At 41.9% G+C, this 23,603-nt stretch overlaps 1 protein-coding gene across 1 annotated transcript in view; it reads right to left on the bottom strand.

Moving 5' to 3' along the window:
* Positions 1 to 3,620: 3,620 nt before the first annotated feature.
* Positions 3,621 to 23,603, bottom strand: part of LOC139582750 (solute carrier family 22 member 16-like) — a 32,708-nt gene continuing 12,725 nt past the window's right edge. Inside the window, exons 5-8 of the mRNA XM_071413042.1 lie at positions 21,514 to 21,641; positions 11,024 to 11,133; positions 9,288 to 9,387; positions 3,621 to 9,166 (exon numbers count right to left, since the gene is read on the bottom strand). Coding sequence (XP_071269143.1) covers positions 8,984 to 9,166; positions 9,288 to 9,387; positions 11,024 to 11,133; positions 21,514 to 21,641 — 521 coding nt within the window. The 3' untranslated portion in view covers positions 3,621 to 8,983. The remainder of the gene's footprint in view (positions 9,167 to 9,287; positions 9,388 to 11,023; positions 11,134 to 21,513; positions 21,642 to 23,603) is intronic.

Genomic DNA, 23,603 nt, shown 5'->3' with positions numbered 1-23,603 from the left:
TTCTCTATGCCACAAAATCTGAAGGTAGAAATGTCATGCTTTAGGTCATTAAAATGTACTGCGACTGGGTAATAATCCCTGTCGTTTCTCCTGATTGAATTTTTATGTTTACTGATTCTCTGTTTGAGAGAGCGGGTGGTTTTACCGACATAACAGAGCCCACATGGACATGTAATAATGTAAATAACATGGGTGGTGGAGCACGTAATAATGTCATTTATTTGGAACCGTTTTCCTGTGTGTGGGTGGCAGAAATATCCACACTTCATCATATTGTTGCACAGTGCGCATCCTCTGCATTTATAGCTAACATTTGGAAGAGGGCGAAAAGGGCCTGGCTGATTTTCTTTTGTGGCTGGCAGTTAGCATGAACCAATTTATCGCGTAAATTGCGACCCCTCCTATACACAATAAGTGCCAGTGTTTCTTGACCGCATCTCCCACTTTTCGCGAGTTCAGCGTATATGTGGTTGTAAACATTACGGAGTGTTCTTTAGCTTTAGCGGGTCTTTTTTGTAGCAGTTCATCTCGTGTTTTTCCCAATGCCAAATTAAGAGCTTCATCCACACATGGTGGCGAATAGCCTCTTCTTAGAAACTTAATGCGCATCTCCAATGCTTTTTCTAGATAATCCTATGTGGAGTGGCAGTCTGAAAAACTGGCTTCTTGGAAGTCCTCTTTTTAATGGCGCAGGATGGAAGCTGTCCACTGTAATAGAGTATTTCTGTCCGTTTCTTTTCTATACAGAGTTGTAAACAGGGTTCCATTTGATTTCTCAATCCACATATCGAGGTAATGAACACGCTGAGCGTCACATTCAATAGTGCATTTGAGATTGGGGTCAATGTCATTGAGTAGTGCCATAAAATCTGACAGCTCTTTTTCCGTTCCTTCCCATATGCAAAAAATGTCGTCAATATATCGATACCACTTCAGGACTTTATTCAAAAATTGATTTTCGTTTTCATTATTAACAAAACGTTCTTCAAAAATACCCACATAAAGGTTAGCATAGCTCGGAGCAAATGTAGAGCCCATCGATGTTCCATTCGTTTGGAGGGAGTATTCATCATCAAACCTGAAATAGTTATACGTCAAAACATATTCAGCCAACTCTAGAATAAAGTTTGTTGGTGGATATTCGTTAGTATCTCTGTCTCCCAAATAGTGAGCTAGGGCTGCCTGCCCCCCACATGGGGAATGCTGGTATATATAGACTCTCGAAATCTAATGTGACCAAAATACAGTCTTCTGTTAAACCCGTTATTGATGAGATCTTGTTTATGAAGTCTATAGAGTCTTGTACATGTGATGGCAATGCTTGCACATGAGTTTTAATAAAATAGTCTACAAAGTTCGACAATGGCTCTAGCATTGAGTCTATTCCTGCAACCACCGTTCTGCCTGGATAGTTGCCTTGTTGTGTTTTAGGTTTGTGTAATTTCGGTCGAATGTACAGGCATGGACGTATGGCACATTTGCAGCAAAGATAATCATATTCAGGTTTTGAGATAAGGTGGTTTAATAGGGCTCCAGATTAGAGCACATTTCCCTTTGGAACACCTGTGTAGGAACAGCACTCAGTTTCTATAGAAACGTTCATTGCTGAGTTGTCTCTGAATTTCTTCTTTATATTTTTCATAGTCTAAAACAACCACAACACCCCCCTTATCCGCAGGTTTAATAACCAAATATGAATCTTTCATTAATTAAAATTCTGGTGAGATTCTTCTGAATGTGGTTTGTTTGTCTCGTATATACTGACATGGCTTCTTGTTCGACTAACCTACAATAGATATTAATTGAGGAGTTGTTAACCATGGGACAGAATTACCTTTTGGGCTTAAAATGGGTACCAGTTCTTTGATGTGTTTCTAGGCCCGAAACAGTGTTTTGCGAAAACACATGCTTAAATGTAATCTTACGAAATAATTTAAACAGATCTACTTTCGTATTGAATGGTTTATCTGTACATGTAGGTACAAAAGAGAGGCCTTTAGATAAGACTGAGATTTGCGCGTCAGTAAGTTCATTTTTTGGAGAGGTTAATTACCGCGTCCTGCTGTAGCCCCGTGTCCACGGCCTGTATTCCTGGTCCCCTCTCCGACCGCTTGCCTCTTCTACATCCTTTATTTTCTTTCGTGGAGCCTTGTGTTGCTTCCGGGCTAAAAAGAACCCGACTGTGTGCCATGGTAGCTGGAGTAGCTGTCTGTAGGAAATTCGCTCTCATTGGAGAGAAACGACAGGGATTACCCAGTCGCAGTACATATTAATGACCTAAAGCATGACATTTCTACCTTCAGATTTTGTGGCATAGAGAAAGTTAAGATATCAGACAGGGGAGGCGATATTAATAATACTCTGAGTAAAAGAGAATGTTTTTGGATTTTCACCCTCCAGACATTATTTCCTAAAGGACTTAATGATGAAATGCCTATGTATGTTATGTTGTGAATTTGAACATGAATTATGCCCCTATTTAAGATTACTCTGATGTTTTTCGTACGATGTACCCAATGATTAATGGAAGACATACGGAGCAAGTTATGTCCTCATTGTGGTTTTACCGACGTGTTTAATACGTTTAGCACAAACGTATTATTAGTTTTTTCCTTCGCCTCCAACCCCTTTCGATGCGTGGAACGGATGTGGGTGGGGCTAGGTCTATAAGGGTGAGAAGAAAAAAAAATTACTCACAAAAACTCTGACGAAGGTCGTGAGGCCGATAGTAAGCTTATTAAAGATCAGTGATACTATCAAGAGCAGTGTGCGGTTTCCTTTTTCCTTCATATTTTATATTCTTCAAATAGCCACCCTTTGCTTTGATGACAGGTTTACACACTCTTGTCATTCTCTCAACCAGCTTCATGAATTTAAGTCCTGTGTGAATGCTCTCTCTAATTCTCTCTTTCTCTCTTTCTTTCTCTCTCTCGGAGGACCTGAGCCCTAGGACCATGCCTCAGGACTACCTGGCTAGATGACTCCTTGCTGTCCCCAGTCCACCTGGTCGTGCTGGTGCTCCAGTTTCAACTGTTCTGCCTGCGGTTATGGAACCCTGACCTGTTCACCGGACATCCTACCTTGTCCCAGACCTGCTGTTTTCAAATCTCTAGAGACGGCAGGAGCGGTAGAGATACTCTTAATGATCGGCTATGAAAAGCCAACTGACATTTACTCCTGAGGTGCTGACTTGCTGCACCCTCGACAACTACTGTGATTATTATTATTTGACCATGCTGGTAATTTATGAACATTTGAACATCTTGGCTATGTTCTGTTATAATCTCCACCGGCACAGCCAGAAGAGGACTGGCCACCCCTCATATCCTGGTTCCTCTCTAGGTTTCTTCCTAGGTTTTGGCCTTTCTAGGGAGTTTTTCCTAGTCACCGTGCTTCTACACCTGCATTGCTTGCTGTTTGGGGTTTTAGGCTGGGTTTCTGTACAGCACTTTGAGATATCAGCTGATGTTAGAAGGGCTATATAAATACATTTGATTTGATTTGATGAGGTAGTCACCTGGAATGTATTTCATTTAACAGGTGTGCCTTCTTAAAAGTTAATTTGTGGAATTTATTTCCTTCTTAATGCGTTTGAGCCAATCAGTTGTGTTGTGACAAGGTGGGGGGATATACAGAAGATAGCTTTATTTGGTAAAAGACCAAGTCCATATTATGGCAAGAACAGCTCAAATAAGCAAAGAGAAACGACAGTCCATCATTGTGAATCTCTTGGGAGCCCTGACAACTACTGTTATGGTCAGTAGATGAGATTGGCTGGACGTGGTGCGAGGAAGAGGTGTTTGCATTACATTCACAGGAGGAAGATTAGCTATCGGTTTGTGGACTGGATCCCAATGCTCCAGGGATAATTAAGAGACATGGATAAAGGGATGGGGGGAGGGAGAGTAAGGGATTGGTATATTGAGAGGAAAACAAAGAGATGGGTAGGAATGAGGAGAGGTTGTAGGGGCCTACAGACAGTGTACAGTTGCCAAGCTATTCAAGGGGTTGGCCCAGAGAAATTGCATTCTCATCGATGTACTTGAATGTAGCTCCCAAACTGACCAGCAGGTGGTGGTATCTCCATGTCACAGCTTGACTGAGAGGTCACCCAAGTCTTCAACTCTCTCTAGGGCACCTCAGGGAAACTCTGAAGACATTGTCCATATGGAAAAGGAATATGTAGTACAGGGATAATCAGCTAGATTTAACCGCGGGCCAACTTTTACTTTAGCGGATGGTCAGGGGGCTGAAACATAATTACAAATAATCTGTGGACTGCAAATTGACCACAAGTAGCCCAAAGATATATAGTATGTGACTAAAACATAATAATTTCAAACCTTGCTTACTTTTGTATATAATCACATACAGTATTTCAATATCATGTGTGGGAATACTTTGGAACAGATTTCCAAAATGTTAATCACTTGGAGCTGATTTGCTAGTGATTTTACAGTGTTTTATGTCCAACAATTTCGTTTTTATATATAAAATAAATTTTCTCCAAAAACTTGGGGTGCCAAAACATGCTGGCCACAAAATTCATGCTTTAAAAATTGCACTTTGCATTTTAGTAGAAAACAATCACAGTAAGGTACTTAATTATTACCCAGAAATGGTTTGATATTGAGATAAAAATGGCTGCATTGGACCTTTAACATGGCATAAGTCTTGGCAAAATGTGTAGAATTGAAGGAAATTAGCTTTAAACATGCCAAAGTTTCTCTCCACCCCGTGGCAAAATGGGTAGAAATGCAAGAAATGTTTCTCTTTGCCCCAAAATGAGTAGAATATGAATTTGAAAATTGCTAAACTTCTCTCGTCCCATGGCAAATGGTGTAGAATTACAGAAAGCTTGCTTTACAGCTACAACATTTTCTCTACTCCTCTTGCAAAATGTGTAGTGGCAGGAAATTAACCTTAAACTGTCAGACATGGGACCAAACTTTTCCTGTTACTGGGTTAGCAGAATAACTATTTTAGGTACACCTGTGTGCATGTGTGCATGTTTGTGTCCGTGTGTTCATGGGTGTGTGTGCATGTGTGTGTGTTCATGGGTGTGTGTGCATGTGTGTGTGTTCATGGGTGTGTGCGTGTTTGTGTCCGTGTGTTCATGGGTGTGTGCATGTGTGTATCAGTAGGCTGTAGATCAAACTGCTAGCCTGACTTCAGTATGTCTGTTGCTGCTATTTCTGTTACATACTCCTGCTCACACATTTCTCTCTCTCCCTCTCCTGCCGGGGCAGAAAAGTTACTCAGAAAAGTTGACAATTTATTTCAACGGTCTATAATAAATTATAAAATGTGTTAATGGTTAATTACTCCCACATTTATAAACAATTTACTAAATAGTCTTTCCCAGTCACTAATCTAAAGGGAGCACTATTTATGCTTTATAAATGCTTTGTAAATGTTTTGGCGTTTAGTTTAGTTTATTAATTCGACCATTTTAAAAAACAACCACACATAAAACTTAAAAGCCATACATGCACATGAATAAAATCATCGAGGAAAACACACAATAAAGTCTGGGACTTATTTCCATTGTGGTCCTCTTGAGACAAGATGGCTAGACAAGATCGAACACAGTATGGCAGTGAAATAATAAAACAAAAACATAAAAGAAGAACATCTATCTCATCATTCCAGTTACATCATAAGGGTTATTCATATGGGCACAGAGGACATCAAACATATTTTTACTTTATTTTTAAAGCTGTCCAGAGAGGACATTGTTTTTATAGGCAGAGGCAACTCATTCCATTCTGAGGCTCCAGTATACAAGAAAGTACCTTTCCCAGCATTACTCCTGAACCTGTATAAGCACACATCAGCAACACCTGATCTGGTGCTGTGATTGTGTGCATCCCTAACACGAGCAAAGTAATCACTTAAATATCTGGGCGCAGGACCATAAATACTCCTGTAAACCAAACCTAGTCTAATCTGGGACACCCTAGCCTCAACAGGCAGCCAGTTTAGTTCCTGAAAGCAGCTCCTGCCTATGTGAGTACGTGGACTCACCTTCAATACTACCCTGATCAACTTATTCTGGGCTATCTGGAGCTTCCCCTTCATAAGTTTAGATAAGCCCCCAAACCAGGAAGTACTAGCATAGTCAAAATGGCATTGAATGAGGCCAGTAGCCTTATCAAGCAGCTTGGACTTTCTAGCCAAAAACTTAATCCTGTCATTAACCTTCCCTAGTACCTTATTGGCCATGCTCACACCTCCCAAGCTTCCATCAAGGATACATCCCAAGTAGCTAACAGAGGTTTTAGTAGTCGGCACCTCACCCCCTAACTCCACTCTGATTTCAGACAACCTATACAATTTAGGTCTGGATCCCAAAATACTTGCTTCAGTTTTCCCTAAGTGCAGAGATAACTTATTATCTCCAAGCCATTTGCTAATGTTAGTAAGCTCTGTGCTAAGTATGCTCTCCAACATAGTTTTACTTTTGTGAGACACCAGAAGTGTAGAGTAATCCTCATAAAGAAAAAGACGGCAAGAACAAGCATCTTTCATATCATTAATATACAATAAAAACAGCAGGCGTGTCCAGTGGTAGACATTCCAGCAGTACCTCATGATCCTTAAAGGGATAGTTCACCTAAATTACAAATGACACATTGGTTTCCTTACGCTGTAAGCAGTCTATAGACTGTGTTCCTTTGGACAAAAAAAAATGTTCGCTATGAAATGCTAAAATGTACAATAGAGTATTGCTTAAGAATGATTTTAAAGCCTATATTTCGATCCTGGGGTTCATCCTCACATAGTTAGTCAAAAACATCATGGTACCCCTTTCCTGCAGTCAAATGACCTAGTATCCTCATGGGTGGAATGTTACTTAATAAACATTATCTAAAGAAACCCACTGAAAATCTGGTGTTTCTATGTCAAACGGTTTTGTTATATTTCAGTCTTCTGCAATGTATATAAAGTGTAATATTGGGATTCAAAATCCAAATTGAATACATTTCAACTCTGTATCTGACATGGTACAGGTGTCTTTTTATTAAGTCCACAACCATGTGTGTGAGGTGTATACTTTTGTTTGAAAGTATATTTGTTTAAGACTACCAAAAAACACTCTGTGTGACATTCATTTAGCCCACTGCAGTAAAAGGTTAAAAGAGTAAGAATGTTTTTTTAAAAGCATTAACAAAATTCATTGTTTGTTATATAAACTACAGAAATGTCTTTCTTCATTTCATCTAGCACCTATACTTCCAACACAGAGAAGTCTATTTGATACATTTCTGGATGGCAGACTAGAATGTAGCTTGCTTAATTTACAGTCACATGCACACACACACACACACACACACGATTCAATCCGTAAGCCTGAAGATCAGAGCTGTAGCGCGACTGAAATTTAAAGGTCATTTTTGATTGAGTTACTATGAATGCAGTCTACGTGAACGCTGGAACATTGCCTTTAAATTTCTGTTGCGCTGTAGTGCGGGTCTTCAGCTCTACGGACTGAATCAATCCCTTACTATTTTTAGGTAGTCCATCACATCCCAACACGCACAAACAAGCATATGCACATGTTTGCACACATGTGCACGCACGCGCACACGCACACGCACACACACACACAGGGCCTCGTATATACCTGGTGGTAACATGCGTCCTTTGTCCTGAGCTTGTTCTGATTGTGCCCATATTGAAGCCATTGCATCTACACATGGTAGTAAAATGTGTAGCCTATCTTTCCACTGTGTCCCACTGTTCCAACTTGTAAACAAGGCAGCACAGGATGTTTGTTAATGCGACTACATGCAGCCAGTGGCAATATCCGCTTTAGGCATAATACCAGAGATATTGGAGAAAGGAGGAGAAAGCAATCCCATTGGTCAATGAATGGAGGAACGTATAATGCCCTACCCAGCATACTGTTGACCAATCGCATTAATGTTGTTGCACCAAGCAGCTGCTAAGCTAATCGTCACAAAATTCCTTCCCAGTCAGGGTATGAGCCGAGAAACGTGCCTATTTTCCTCGAAGGTACGTAATGTCACGATGCCAAAGCTATACAATATTACAGAAGTTAATTCTCAGATCTCAGAAAAAAGATTTGAATGTTGTACTTCTTGTTGTACTTCATGCTAATGTTTTTGAGCAAGTGCCCAAATGACTCCGATTCACTGCTTGAAGGAAAGCTCTCGTTGCTTCCCATCTTCTCAAAAGTATCTCTGATAATGCCTGGAGCAACTTGTGGATTTGACAGCAATAACACAGTTCCACCTCTGATACCGCCGTTGGCTAAAGCGGATCTAATTGAATCAAGCCCTACATCACAGTCTCAGTAAGTGAAATATCACATTTCACATGCACAAACACACATGCACACTCTCTCTTGATCTCTTGCGCACACACACAGCGCACACAGCGCACACAGCGCACACAGCACACACAGCACACACAGCACACACAGCACACACAGCACACACAGCACACACAGCACACACAGCACACACAGCACACACAGCACACACAGCACACACAGCACACACAGCACACACAGCACTTAAGATTGTCTCGCTATGTGTGAATTCATTGGTTGATGTGATTGGAAGGCACACATTACAATGTCAATGCCGATCATGAGGCTCATTTTCATGTGGCTCTCATCAGGAGACTAAGATGTGATGAATAAACTTCACTACTGTCTCTATGTAAACAGCTGCAGCCAAGGCACTCAGAGGTTGGCTGGCTCAACCAGAGGATACCAGCTCTGAAATGGGTCACTTTGCAGAACAAAATGTCAAAAAATACTTTATTATAAAAAGTCCTACTTGTTCTAATTTAGATGTTGTTGGTTTTTGTTGGTTTCTTGGCACCGTTTACAGTAGTCAGAGTCAGTCTCTCCCTCTCCCCCTCCCTCCCTCCCCCCTCCCTCTCTCTGTATTCGTGGACCACTCCTTCTCTCTGGTTGGTGGAGAGGTGTCACTCAAGGCTTGACATCCAGTTAGTTGCTCTGGTTCAAGTTCATCTCCATCCCTTCCTCAGGGTCTTTCTTGCCCACCTCAGGGTTCTTCTTCCTGCCTAGAGCCTCAGCTTCCTCCATGGTGCTGGTCAGGGGCTCACCCAGCGTCTCTGGTAACCACAGGGTCAGAACACCTATTATAAATGCCAGGATCCCCACAATCAGCTATGGGAGAGGAAAGACAGGAGAAAAGGAAATTGAGTTAGTGGAAGAAGAAAAATGTGTAAGGGTATGTTATCATAATCAGAATATATGCTCTACCTGTATATATGTGTCTGTTGTTTACCTGTGGTAGGAATTGCCAAATGTCAGCCAGGTAGACACAGAAAGGAGCCACCACACTGCCCACACGACACATCATACTGCCACTGCCCACCGCCAGGGACCTAAGGGGAGAACACACTTTAATACAATTGATAGCATCTGTCAGGATACATTAAGTATGTTGGATAGAAGAATCTCACAGTGTGTCCTATCTGTACCTGATGATGGTTGGATAGAGCTCACAGTGTGTCCTGTCTGTACCTGATGATGGTTGGATAGAGCTCACAGTGTGTCCTGTCTGTACCTGATGATGGTTGGATAGAGCTCACAGTGTGTCCTGTCTGTACCTGATGATGGTTGGATAGAGCTCACAGTGTGTCCTGTCTGTACCTGATGATGGTTGGATAGAGCTCACAGTGTGTCCTGTCTGTACCTGATGATGGTTGGATAGAGCTCACAGTGTGTTCTTTCTGTACCTGATGATGGTTGGATAGAGCTCACAGTGTGTCCTGTCTGTACCTGATGATGGTTGGATAGAGCTCACAGTGTGTCCTGTCTGTACCTGATGATGGCTGGATAGAGCTCACAGTGTGTCCTGTCTGTACCTGATGATGGTTGGATAGAGCTCACAGTGTGTCCTGTCTGTACCTGATGATGGTTGGAGAGAGCTCACAGTGTGTCCTGTCTGTACCTGATGATGGTTGGATAGAGCTCACAGTGTGTCCTGTCTGTACCTGATGATGGTTGGATAGAGCTCACATTGTGTCCTGTCTGTACCTGATGATGGTTGGGTAGAGCTCACAGTGTGTTCTGTCTGTACCTGATGATGGTTGGATAGAGCTCACAGTGTGTTCTGTCTGTACCTGATGATGGTTGGATAGAGCTCACAGTGTGTCCTGTCTGTACCTGATGATGGTTGGATAGAGCTCACAGTGTGTCCTGTCTGTACCTGATGATGGTTGGATAGAGCTCACAGTGTGTCCTGTCTGTACCTGATGATGGTTGGATAGAGCTCACAGTGTGTTCTTTCTGTACCTGATGATGGTTGGATAGAGCTCACAGTGTGTCCTGTCTGTACCTGATGATGGTTGGATAGAGCTCACAGTGTGTCCTGTCTGTACCTGATGATGGTTGGATAGAGCTCACAGTGTGTCCTGTCTGTACCTGATGATGGTTGGATAGAGCTCACAGTGTGTCCTGTCTGTACCTGATGATGGTTGGAGAGAGCTCACAGTGTGTCCTGTCTGTACCTGATGATGGTTGGATAGAGCTCACAGTGTGTCCTGTCTGTACCTGATGATGGTTGGATAGAGCTCACATTGTGTCCTGTCTGTACCTGATGATGGTTGGGTAGAGCTCACAGTGTGTTCTGTCTGTACCTGATGATGGTTGGATAGAGCTCACAGTGTGTTCTGTCTGTACCTGATGATGGTTGGATAGAGCTCACAGTGTGTCCTGTCTGTACCTGATGATGGTTGGATAGAGCTCACAGTGTGTCCTGTCTGTACCTGATGATGGTTGGATAGAGCTCACAGTGTGTCCTGTCTGTACCTGATGATGGTTGGATAGAGCTCACAGTGTGTCCTGTCTGTACCTGATGATGGTTGGATAGAGCTCACAGTGTGTCCTGTCTGTACCTGATGATGGTTGGGTGGAGCTCACAGTGTTTACTGTACCTGATGATGGTTGGGTAGAGCTCACAGTGTGTCCTGTCTGTACCTGATGATGGTTGGGTGGAGCTCACAGTGTTTACTGTACCTGATGATGGTTGGGTAGAGCTCACAGGTGTACAAGTAGATGAGGCCAAAGGCGATGGCAATAGCAAACTTCCCTGTCATACTGAGGAAGATGGCTAACACCTCGATGTCCTGAAGAACAAAAAGAAGGAGAACAAAGGAGGTGGAGGGGAGACAGGAAGTACCAGAGAAAGAGAGGGGAGGAAGATAGACAGAGAGTGAGCAATAGAGAGCGAGAAGAGAGCAATCAATAAGACTGTAAACAATTCCAAACATCTGTTTCCTGATTACTCAGCCAATCACATCACAGACACTAACGGATCACCTTAGCCCTGAATCAGTCAACAACTAGTTAGAGCTGGAATACATCATTTCAACCTGAGGAAATAAGCTATGATCTTTAAACTGAGAAATAGTAGTGTGATCTTTAAAAAAAGGTTTGCTTTTCTCCCAGTGAAGGAGGAAATTCAGTTTGTTCCCACCACCCCTCCCCTCTTTCTCTCCTCTCCGTCTCCTCCTCACTCCTCTCGGTCTTTGGCATCCCTCCCTGGCTGAGCTATCTGCTCATGCACTGAAAGAGTATCATCGCAATATATCCACTATATAAATATACAGTTGAAGTCGGAAGTTTACATACACCTTAGCCAAATACATTTAAACTCAGTTTTTCACAATTCCTGACATTTAATTCTAGTAAAAATTCCCTGTCTTAGGTCAGTTATGATCATCGCTGTATTTAAAAAATGTGAAATGTCAGAATAATAGTAGAGAGAATTATTTATTTCAGCTTTTATTTCTTTCATCAAATTCCCAGTGGGTCAGAAGTGTACATACACTCAATTAGTATTTGGTAGTATTGCCTTTAAATTGTTTAACTTGGGTCAAACGTTTCAGGTAGCCTTCCACAAGCTTCCCACAATAAGTTGGGTGAATTTTGGCACATTCCTCCTGACAGAGCTGGTGTAACTGAGTCAGGTGTGTAGGCCTCCATGCTTGCACACACTTTTTCAGTTCTGCCCACAAATTTGCAGTCGCAAACCGTAGTCTGGCTTTTTTATGGCGGTTTTGGTGCAGTGGCTTCTTCCTTGCTGAGCGGCCTTTCAGGTTATGTCAATACAGGACTCGTTTTACTGTGGATATAGATACTTTTGTACCTGTTTCCTCCAGCATCTTCACAAGGTCCTTTGTTGATGTTCTGGGATTGATTTGCACCTTTCGCACCAAAGTACATTCATCTCTAGGACGCGTCTCCTTCCTGAGCGATATGACGGCTGCGTGGTCCCATGGTGTTTATACTTGCGTACTATTGTTTGTACAGATGAACGTGGTACCTTCAGGCGTTTGGAAATTGCTCCCAAGGATGAACCAGACTTGTGGAGGTCTACAATTTTTTTTCTGAGGTCTTGGCTAATTTATTTAGATTTTCCCATGATGTCAAGCAAAGAGGCACTGAGTTTGAAGGTAATCCATCCTTGAAATCCATCCACAGGTACACCTCCAATCAATTAGCCTATCAGAGGGCCTCCCGGGTGGCGCAGTGGTCTAGGGCACTGCATCGCAGCGCTAGCTGCGCCACCAGAGACTCTGGGTTCGCGCCCAGGATCTGTCGCAGCCGGCCGTGACCGGGAGGTCACGCACAATTGGCCTAGCGTCGTCCGGGTTAGGGAGGGTTTGGCCGGTAGGGATATCCTTGTCTCATCGCACACCAGCGACTCCTGTGACGGGCCGGGCGCAGTGCGCGCTAACCAAGGGAGCCGGGTGCACAGTGTTTCCTCTGACACATTGGTGCGGCTGGCTTCCGGGTTGGAGGCGACCTGTGTTAAGAAGCAGTGCGGCTTGGTTGGGTTGTGTTTCGGAGGACGCATGGCTTTCGACCTTCATCTCTCCCGAGCCCGTACGGGAGTTGTAGCGATGAGACAAGATAGTAATTACTAGCAATTGGATACCACGAAAATTGGGGAGAAAAGGGGGTAATTTTTTTTATTTTTTATAATAATACAAAAAGTGCCTATCAGAAGCTTCTAAAGCCATGACATCATTTTCTGGAATTTTCCAAGCTGTTTAAAGGCACAGTCAACTTAGTGTATGTAAACTTCTGACCCACTGGAATTGTGATACAGTGAATTATAAGTGAAATAATTTGTCTGTAAACAATTGTTGGAAAAATTACTTGTGTCATGCACAAAGTAGATGTCCTAACCGACTTGCCAAAACTATAATTTGTTAACAAGAAATTAGTGGAGTGGTTGAAAAACGAGTTTTACTGACTCCAAGCTAAGTGTATGTAAACTTCCGACTTCAACTGTATATCCACTCAGGTAGGATAATAACAGGTTAATACAAGTTAAATGTGGAATTGTTCACATGCGAGCTGAACATTCGTTACATGGTCTTCCCACTCAAAAGTTTCAAAATGTCACATTTTTTGGCTGGCTAAAATCAGTAAAGTACATTATCCTCATGATTCCTCTAATGAAAGTGTCTGCCCAGCCTCTGGGCCTGTTTCATTGGGGCCTGTTCTGCTGGGGTGAGAGAAATAAAGGCTTCTGATTGTATAACATTTAAAAATCTATTTGTGGGAAATACATTGCTTGGAAACACCTACTGTTGTTCTCAGCTTTCCGTTAATATATTTTTTTATTTGTCATCTCTTAATAATGAGCTCAAAAGCAACTATTTTGCAGCCGAGATATTTGATATGGCTTTAAGATACAATGCGTGCGAAATGCGCATCGGCCTTTGTGAGTGCATAGGGTAGCAGGCTGCAAATACAAATGTACTGTTAGATTAGTACATGACTACTAGCAGTGGGTATTATATGTACTGTTAGATTAGTACATGACTACTAGCAGTGGGTATTATATGTACTGTTAGATTAGTACATGACTACTAGCAGTGGGTATTATATGTACTGTTATATTAATACATGACTACTAGCAATGGGTATTCTATGTACTGTTAGATTAATACATGACTACTAGCAGTGGGTATTATATGTACTGTTATATTAGTACATGACTACTAGCAGTGGGTATTATATGTACTGTTAGATTAGTACATGACTACTAGTAGTGGGTATAATATGTACTGTTAGATTAATACATGACTACTAGCAGTGGGTATTATATGTACTGTTAGATTAGTACATGACTAGTAGCAGTGGGTATTATATTTACTGTTAGATTAATACATGACTAATAGCAGTGGGTATTATATTTACTGTTATATTAGTACATGACTACTAGCAGTGGGTATTATATGTACTGTTAGATTAGTACATGACTACTAGCAGTGGGTATTATATGTACTGTTAGATTAGTACATGACTACTAGCAGTGGGTATTATATGTACTGTTATATTAATACATGACTACTAGCAGTGGGTATTATATGTACTGTTATATTAATACATGACTACTAGCAGTGGGTATTATATGTACTGTTAGATTAGTACATGACTACTAGCAGTGGGTATTATATGTACTGTTAGATTAGTACATGACTACTAGCAGTGGGTATTATATGTACTGTTATATTAATACATGACTACTAGCAGTGGGTATTACATTTACTGTTATATTAGTACATGACTACTAGCAGTGGGTATTATATGTACTGTTAGATTAATACATGACTACTAGCAGTGGGTATTATATGTACTGTTATATTAATACATGACTACTAGCAGTGGGTATTATATGTACTGTTATATTAGTACATGACTACTAGCAGTGGGTATTATATGTACTGTTATTTTAATACATGACTACTAGCAGTGGGTATTATATGTACTGTTATATTAATACATGACTACTAGCAGTGGGTATTATATTTACTGATATATTAGTACATGACTACTAGCAGTGGGTATTCTATGTACTGTTAGATTAGTACATGACTACTAGCAGTGGGTATTCTATGTACTGTTAGATTAGTACATGACTAGTAGCAGTGGGTATTATATTTACTGTTAGATTAATACATGACTAATAGCAGTGGGTATTATATTTACTGTTATATTAGTACATGACTACTAGCAGTGGGTATTATATGTACTGTTAGATTAATACATGACTACTAGCAGTGGGTATTATATGTACTCTTATATTAATACATGACTACCAGCAGTGGGTATTATATGTACTGTTAGATTAGTACATGACTACTAGCAGTGGGTATTATATGTACTGTTATATTAATACATGACTACTAGCAGTGGGTATTATATGTACTGTTAGATTAGTACATGACTACTAGCAGTGGGTATTATATGTACTGTTATATTAATACATGACTACTAGCAGTGGGTATTATATGTACTGTTATATTAATACATGACTACTAGCAGAGGGTATTATATTTACTGTTAGATTAGTACATGACTACTAGCAGTGGGTATTATATGTACTGTTATATTAATACATGACTACTAGCAGTGGGTATTATATGTACTGTTAGATTAGTACATGACTACTAGCAGTGGGTATTATATGTACTGTTAGATTAGTACATGACTACTAGCAGTGGGTATTATATGTACTGTTATATTAACACATGACTACTAGCAGTGGGTATTATATGTACTGTTATATTAACACATGACTACTAGCAGTGGGTATTATATGTACTGTTAGATTAGTACATGACTACTAGCAGTGGGTATTATATGTACTGTTATATTAATACATGACTACTAGCAGTGGGTATTATATGTACTGTTATATTAGTACATGACTACTAGCAGTGGGTATTATATGTACTGTTATTTTAATACATGACTACTAGCAGTGGGTATTATATGTACTGTTATATTAATACATGACTACTAGCAGTGGGTATTATATTTACTGATATATTAGTACATGACTACTAGCAGTGGGTATTCTATGTACTGTTAGATTAGTACATGACTAATAGCAGTGGGTATTATATTTACTGTTAGATTAATACATGACTAATAGCAGTGGGTATTATATTTACTGTTATATTAGTACATGACTACTAGCAGTGGGTATTATATGTACTGTTATATTAATACATGACTACTAGCAGTGGGTATTATATGTACTGTTGGATTAGTACATGACTACTAGCAGTGGGTATTATATGTACTGTTAGATTAGTACATGACTACTAGCAGTGGGTATTATATGTACTGTTATATTAATACATGACTACTAGCAGTGGGTATTATATGTACTGTTATATTAGTACATGACTACTAGCAGTGGGTATTATATGTACTGTTAGATTAGTACATGACTACTAGCAGTGGGTATTATATGTACTGTTATATTAATACATGACTACTAGCAGTGGGTATTACATTTACTGTTATATTAGTACATGACTACTAGCAGTGGGTATTATATTTACTGTTATATTAATACATGACCACTAGCAGTGGGTATTATATTTACTGTTATATTAGTACATGACTACTAGCAGTGGGTATTATATGTACTGTTAGATTAGTACATGACTACTAGCAGTGGCTATTATATTTACTGTTAGATTAGTACATGACTACTAGCAGTGGGTATTATATGTACTGTTAGATTAGTACATGACTACTAGCAGTGGGTATTATATTTACTGTTAGATTAGTACATGACTACTAGCAGTGGGTATTATATTTACTGTTATATTAATACATGACTACTAGCAGTGGGTATTATATGTACTGTTATATTAATACATGACTACTAGCAGTGGGTATTATATTTACTGTTAGATTAATACATGACTACTAGCAGTGGGTATTATATTTACTGTTATATTAATACATGACTACAAGCAGTGGGTATTCTATGTACTGTTAGATTAGTACATGACTACTAGCAGTGGGTATTATATGTACTGTTAGATTAGTACATGACTACTAGCAGTGGGTATTATATGTACTGTTAGATTAGTACATGACTACTAGCAGTGGGTATTATATTTACTGTTAGATTAGTACATGACTACTAGCAGTGGGTATTATATGTACTGTTAGATTAGTACATGACTACTAGCAGTGGGTATTATATGTGCTGTTATAGTAGTACATGACTACTAGCAGTGGGTATTATATGTACTGTTAGATTAGTACATGACTACAGTACTAGCAGTGGGTATTATATGTGCTGTTATAGTAGTACATGACTACTAGCAGTGGGTATTATATGTACTGTTAGATTAGTACATGACTACAGTACTAGCAGTGGGTATTGTATGTACTGTTAGATTAGTACATGACTACAGTACTAGCAGTGGGTATTGTATGTACTGTTAGATTAGTACATGACTACAGTACTAGCAGTGGGTATTATATGTGCTGTTATAGTAGTACATGACTACTAGCAGTGGGTATTATATTTACTGTTAGATTAGTACATGACTACTAGCAGTGGGTATTATATTTACTGTTTTTTAGTACATGACTACTAGCAGTGGGTATTATATTTACTGTTAGCCATCTAGTTAATGTGTTTGGAGTTTTCACTTCCTCATGTGGTGAATAAGCCCAAAAATAAATTTGCCTATGATATTAGTTCACATAAAGTTGTAGGCAAATTCATCTCTATTGAACCACAAAATTCATAATATTCTGGAACCCTATTTTAACAGTAAAAGCAAAAGCCTATTGTCAAATAATAATTAATGACAATCAATAGGTTAGGTTGCACATCACAATATCGTGAATCATGTATTCCTGCTTGGACATGTTAGATGTAACAACTTATTAATTGAATATTATAAACTCGGCCCTGAATGCTGATTGGCTGACAGCCATGGTATATCAGAACACATTCCACAGATATGACAAAAACATTTTTACTGCTCTAATTACGTTGGTAACCAGTTCATAATTGGAATAAGAGACCTTGGGGGTTTGTGGTATATGGCCAATATACCACGGCTAAGGGCTGTATTCAGGCACTCCGCGTTGTGCATAAGAACAGTCCTTAGCCGTGGTATATTGGCCATATACCACACCTTCTTGTGCCTTATTGCTAAAGCCTACCATCTCAGTAGTCTACTGCATAATCTAAAACACTGCAAATTACTTTAAGGTGATGCTACGCTACAGGACTGTTTTCCTAACACAGACTGGAATATGTTCCAGAATTCATTCAATGGCATTGAGGAGTATACCACCTCAGTCACCAACATCATCAGTAAGGGCATCAACGACGTCGTCCCCACAGTGACCGTACGTACATTTCCCAACCAGAAACCATGGATTACAGGCAACATCCGCACCAAGCTTAAGGCTAGAGCTGCCGCTTTCAAGGAGCGGGACACTAATCTGGACGCTTATAAGAAATCCCGTTATGCCTTCAGACGAACCATCAAACAGACAAAGCGTCAATACAGGACTAAGATTGAATCCTACTACACTGGCTCTGACATTCGTCGGATGTGGCAGGGCTACAAAGAGAAACCTAGCAAAGAGTTGCCCAGTGACGCGAGAGTTGCCCAGTGATGCGAGCCTAAAAGCTAAATGCCTTTTATGCTCGCTTCGAGGCAAGCAACACTGAAACATGCATGAGAGCACTAGCTGTTCCGGATGACCGTGTGATCACGCTCTCCGTAGCCGATGTGAGCAAGACCTTTAAACAGGTCAACATTCAAAAGCCGCGGGGCCAGACCGGTTACCAGGACGTGTACACAAAGCATGCACGGACCCCAACTGGCAAGTGTCTTCACTGACATTTTCAACCTCTCCCTGGCCGAGTCTGTAATACCTAAATGTTTCAAACAGACCACCATAGTCCCTGTGCCTAAGAAAGTGAAGGTAACCCTAAATGATTAATGCCCTGTAGCACTCACGTCGGTGAAGCGCTTTGAAAGGCTGGTCATGGCTCACATCAACACCATCATGCCAGAAACCCTAGACCCACTCCAATTCGCATACTGCCCCAACAGATACACAGATGACGCAATCTCAATCGCACGCCACACTGCCCTTTCCCACCTGGACAAAAAGAACACCTATGTGAGAATGCTGTTCATTGACTACAGCGCAGCGTTCAACACCATAGTGCCTCCAAAGCGCATCACTAAGCTAAGGACCCTGGGACTAAACACCTCCCTCTGCAACTGGATCCTGGACTTCCTGATGGGCCGCCCCCAGTTGGTAAGGGTAGGCAACAACACACGCTGCCACGCTGATCCTCAACACTGGGGCCCCTCCGGGGTGCGTGCTTAGTCCCCTCCTGTACTCCCTGTTCATCCATGACAGTGTGGCCAAGCACGACTCTGACACCATCATTAAGTTTGCTGACGACCCAACAGTGGTAGGCCTGATCACCGAAAACGATGAGACAACCTATAGGGAGGAGGTCAGAGACCTGGCAGTGTGGTGCCAGGACAACAACCTCTCCCTCAATGTGAGTAAGACAAAGGAGCTGATCGTGGACTATAGGAAAAGGGGTCCCAAACACGCCCCCATTAACACATCAACAAACTATCATGGTCCAAACACACCATGACAGTTGTAAAGAGGGCACGACAACAACTTTTCCCCCTCGGGAGACTGAAAAGATTCGGCATGGGTCCCCAGATCCTCAAAGTTCTACCGCTGCACCATAGAGAGCATCCTGACCGGTTGCATCACCACCTGGTATAGCAACTGCTCAGCATCTGACCGTAAGGCGCTACAAAGGGTAGTGCGTACGGCCCAGTACATCACTGGGGCCAAGCTTCCTGTCATCCAGGACCTATATACTAGACGGGTGTCTGAGGAAGGCACCAAAAATGTTTAAAGACTCCAGTCATCCAAGTCATAGACTGTTCTCTCTGCTACCGCATGGAAAGTGGTACCGGAGCGCCAAGTCTTGATCCAGAAGGCTCCTTAACAGCTTCTACCCCCAAGCCTTAAGACTGCTGAACAACTAATCAAATGGCCACCAGGACAATTTATATTGAAGACCCCTCCCCCCCTTTGTTTTTACACTGCTGCTACTCACTGTTCATTATCTATGAATAGACACTTCACAAATTACCTCGACTAACCTGTAGCCCTGTACACTGACTCAGTACCGGTACCCCCTGTATATAGCCTCGTTATTGTTATGTATATTTCTTGTGTTACTTTTTGTTTGATTCGATTTCTTGAACTGCATTGTTGGTTAAGGGCTTGTAAGTAAGCATTTCACAGTAAGGTCTACAACTGTTGTATTAGGCGCATGTGACAAATACATTCTTGATTTGATTTTAATGATAACACTTTTTTTGCGTTATCCCGCTAAAGAGAACTGGGGAGACCAAATCATGGGCTGGTGCCACCAACTGAAAAAGTTGGTGGCACAGAGGAAAATGTTAGAGCCCTGTCAAGGGGTGTGATTTTTAATCTGCTGCAGAGTAATGTGTTCTTCTGAGAAGAGAAGCATGCGATAGGATTTTATGCAGAAAAATAGGTAGGAAAAGCTATGCATGTTTGTGAACACGGAAGTCAGTGATTCATTTGTTCTGTAGGTTATTGAGGCAGTACAAATGTGATGTGACGAAAATTCTGACTAAAAAGAAAGGGCATTAGATGACTAAAATGCCCACTGTTTTCATAATTTTGACAATAACTAGACTAAATCATTATTCAAATTACAAAAATGTGACTAAGACTTAATGGTATTATAGTCAAAATGACTTAGACTAAATAAAAAAATAGTACCAAATGAACACTGGGCTGGAGTATGGCAGTATAACTCTCCTCCAGCTCAACCAGCTCAACCTAGTGCACCTGCAGTACTATAACTCAGGCTGTTTCCATGACGCAGCAAATCCACAGTAGACTATACTATAACAGGCCTCTCTCTCTCTGGTGGCCTGCGGCTGTGGTGGACAGGGCTGTGTACAGGCGTTTGGAGGAGCAGGTTGATTTCTTGGCCCTTTGGCTAAAGATAGAGCCCATCTGTGCATGTGCCTGGCTACGGCCCATTAGTAACAGATATGGAGATCCCTCCCTGCTGAGGGCAGAAAACTATTGGCTGCTGCTGGAACAAACCTGTTGAATCCCACCACTTAGAAACACACACGCACGCGCACCTGCACACATATCGGCCAGTGTTGGTCAGGTTACAGTTAGAGATAGGTTTAAGGTGAAGGGTTTAGGTCAGGGCATGTAAACTTCTGTGCACAGGCCATTTCTACTAAAATGAATCCTGAATGGTTACCCCCCATCCATCTGTTTAAGTCTCAGACGGATCTCCAGGGTCACATTAGGTTTGAAACGTTCTGCAGTGAAGATGTGTAGCATGTGTCAAAACACACACATTACCACAAGACTGACTTAAGATGGACGGGACAGATTGGATTAGCTCAATTCATATCACTGTGCACTCTGGGTAAATAAGACCAGGTAGTCAGGGTAGGCTGACCCTGTGGTATAATGTTGACTCCTTTCCTTGTTTTAATAATAGTGGCTTTAAGGGATTTGTCACACTTGCTCCTATCCTTTGATTTCTCTCTCGCTCACACACACCCACACATACACACACATACCCACACATGATTACTTGTACATACGTTTGGCACCACAATGATGAGCATGCAGGTCATTCCAGTCAGCAGCAGAGCCGGAGCACATGTCCTCTTCCTGCCCACCCGGTCCATCGCATAACAGCCAATCAGGTAGGAGGGGAACTCCACCGCACCTGGAAACAGACAATCACAAAGGATGTCAGAGCAAGACAGCGGGCAAGGCTGGCATTGTGACATTCTGTGAGGTGACATCTGGAACTGGGCCAGCATTGCCCGTAATTTGACTGAAAGGTCCTAGTGACGAGACTGTTTAATCTTTGATACTTAAGAGCATAGAGAAAAGAGCTTGCTAGATGGCACTTCCTCTGAGTTTCACAATTGATCTAAAGTGCAGCCAAAAAGAGGGCCACAGACAGCTAGGCTTACTCTGAGGAGGAAGTGGGGTTTGTGGCTCTTTCTTCAAACACATATCTTCCAAACACAATATAGGCTTATTACATTATTCTCATTGCCCTCATTACATCCCACAAGTACCTAGCCTAAAAATCTACAGTAGTGAGATATTTTTGTGTCTAACAAAGTGAATCATGGTTAAAAAAGATATTGTATCTTACTGACCTGGGCAGGTCCCAAAAGCATTGTAGCACTAAGATAATTGTAATTCCACTGAAACTAAATGTACAAAAGATTATCTTAGTGCTTACGATGCTTTTGGGAAATGGCCCTGATCTTCCCTTAATGAAACCAGAACTGGAGAAAACTAGTTCTGTTGCTCACCACACACACATTAGGTATTGACTTTAAAACTATGTATACATCCAACGGCTAGCCATCCAGTTTTAAACAGTTGTCTGTTTACAGTGTAGGTGCCCAGACATTAACTTAAAGCCCAAAGCAGTATTCTGTCAAGTATCCTTCCTGTAGAATAAACAGAATAGTAAACACAGAATAGTCAACAGGCAGAGCCATGGGACAGACCAGACACAGACCGTGTTTACATGGCCAAAAGCAGCTGTGTCTGAATAAACACACCTTTGTCTGTCGCTGTAGGAGCCTGAATTAGCAGCACCAGCTAGCAGCAGCAACACCAGCTAGCAGCAGCACCAGATACCAGCAGCACCACCAGCTAGCAGCAGCAACACCAGCTAGCAGCAGCAACACCAGCTAGCAGCAGCACTAGCAGCAGCACCACCAGCTAGCAGCAGCAACACCAGCTAGCAGCAGCACCAGGTAGCAGCAGCAGCACCAGATACCAGCAGCACCACCAGCTAGCAGCAGCAACACCAGCTAGCAGCAGCAACACCAGCTAGCAGCAGCACCAGCTAGCAGCAGCACCACCAGCACCAGATACCAGCAGCAGCACCAGCTAGCAGCAGCACCAGCTAGCAGCAGCAACACCAGCTAGCAGCAGCACCACCAGCTAGCAGCAGCACCACCAGCTAGCAGCAGCACCACCAGCTAGCAGCAGCAACACCAGCTACCAGCAACACCAGCTAGCAGCAGCACCAGCTACCAGCAGCACCACCAGCTAGCAGCAGCAACACCAGCTAGCAGCAGCAACACCAGCTAGCAGCAGCACCAGCTACCAGCAGCACCACCAGCTAGCAGCAGCACCACCAGCTAGCAGCAGCAACACCAGCTAGCAGCAGCAACACCAGCTAGCAGCAGCACCACCAGCTAGCAGCAGCACCACCAGCTAGCAGCAGCAACACCAGCTAGCAGCAGCACCAGCTAGCAGCAGCACCACCAGCTAGCAGCAGCAACAACACCAGCTAGCAGCAGCAACACCAGCTAGCAGCACCACCAGCTAGCAGCAGCAACACCAGCTAGCAGCAGTACCAGCAACACCTAGCAGCAGCACCACACAACACTCCCTGTCTGTCTGTCTATAGCTACCTCAGCCAGCCCATACTGTCTCAGTATCAACATCAGCCACATATACAGTAGTAGAGTTCAGCAGCTTTAGTTCAGTGTATAGAATGCTCATCTGTCCATGACCATCTACATGTACTATATGAATAAATTTTTGCTTGATAGGGAAGTAAATATATACAGCTTGGTGGTCACTCCCCTAAATATATACAGCTTGGTGGTCACTCCTATAATCACCCCTAACACAGTACATACACATCATA

The sequence above is a fragment of the Salvelinus alpinus genome, chromosome 8 (assembly GCF_045679555.1).
Source record: "Salvelinus alpinus chromosome 8, SLU_Salpinus.1, whole genome shotgun sequence".
Lineage (NCBI taxonomy): Eukaryota > Metazoa > Chordata > Actinopteri > Salmoniformes > Salmonidae > Salvelinus > Salvelinus alpinus.
Note: the sequence above shows the minus strand (reverse complement) of the source record. Positions and strands in the feature narration are given on the sequence as shown.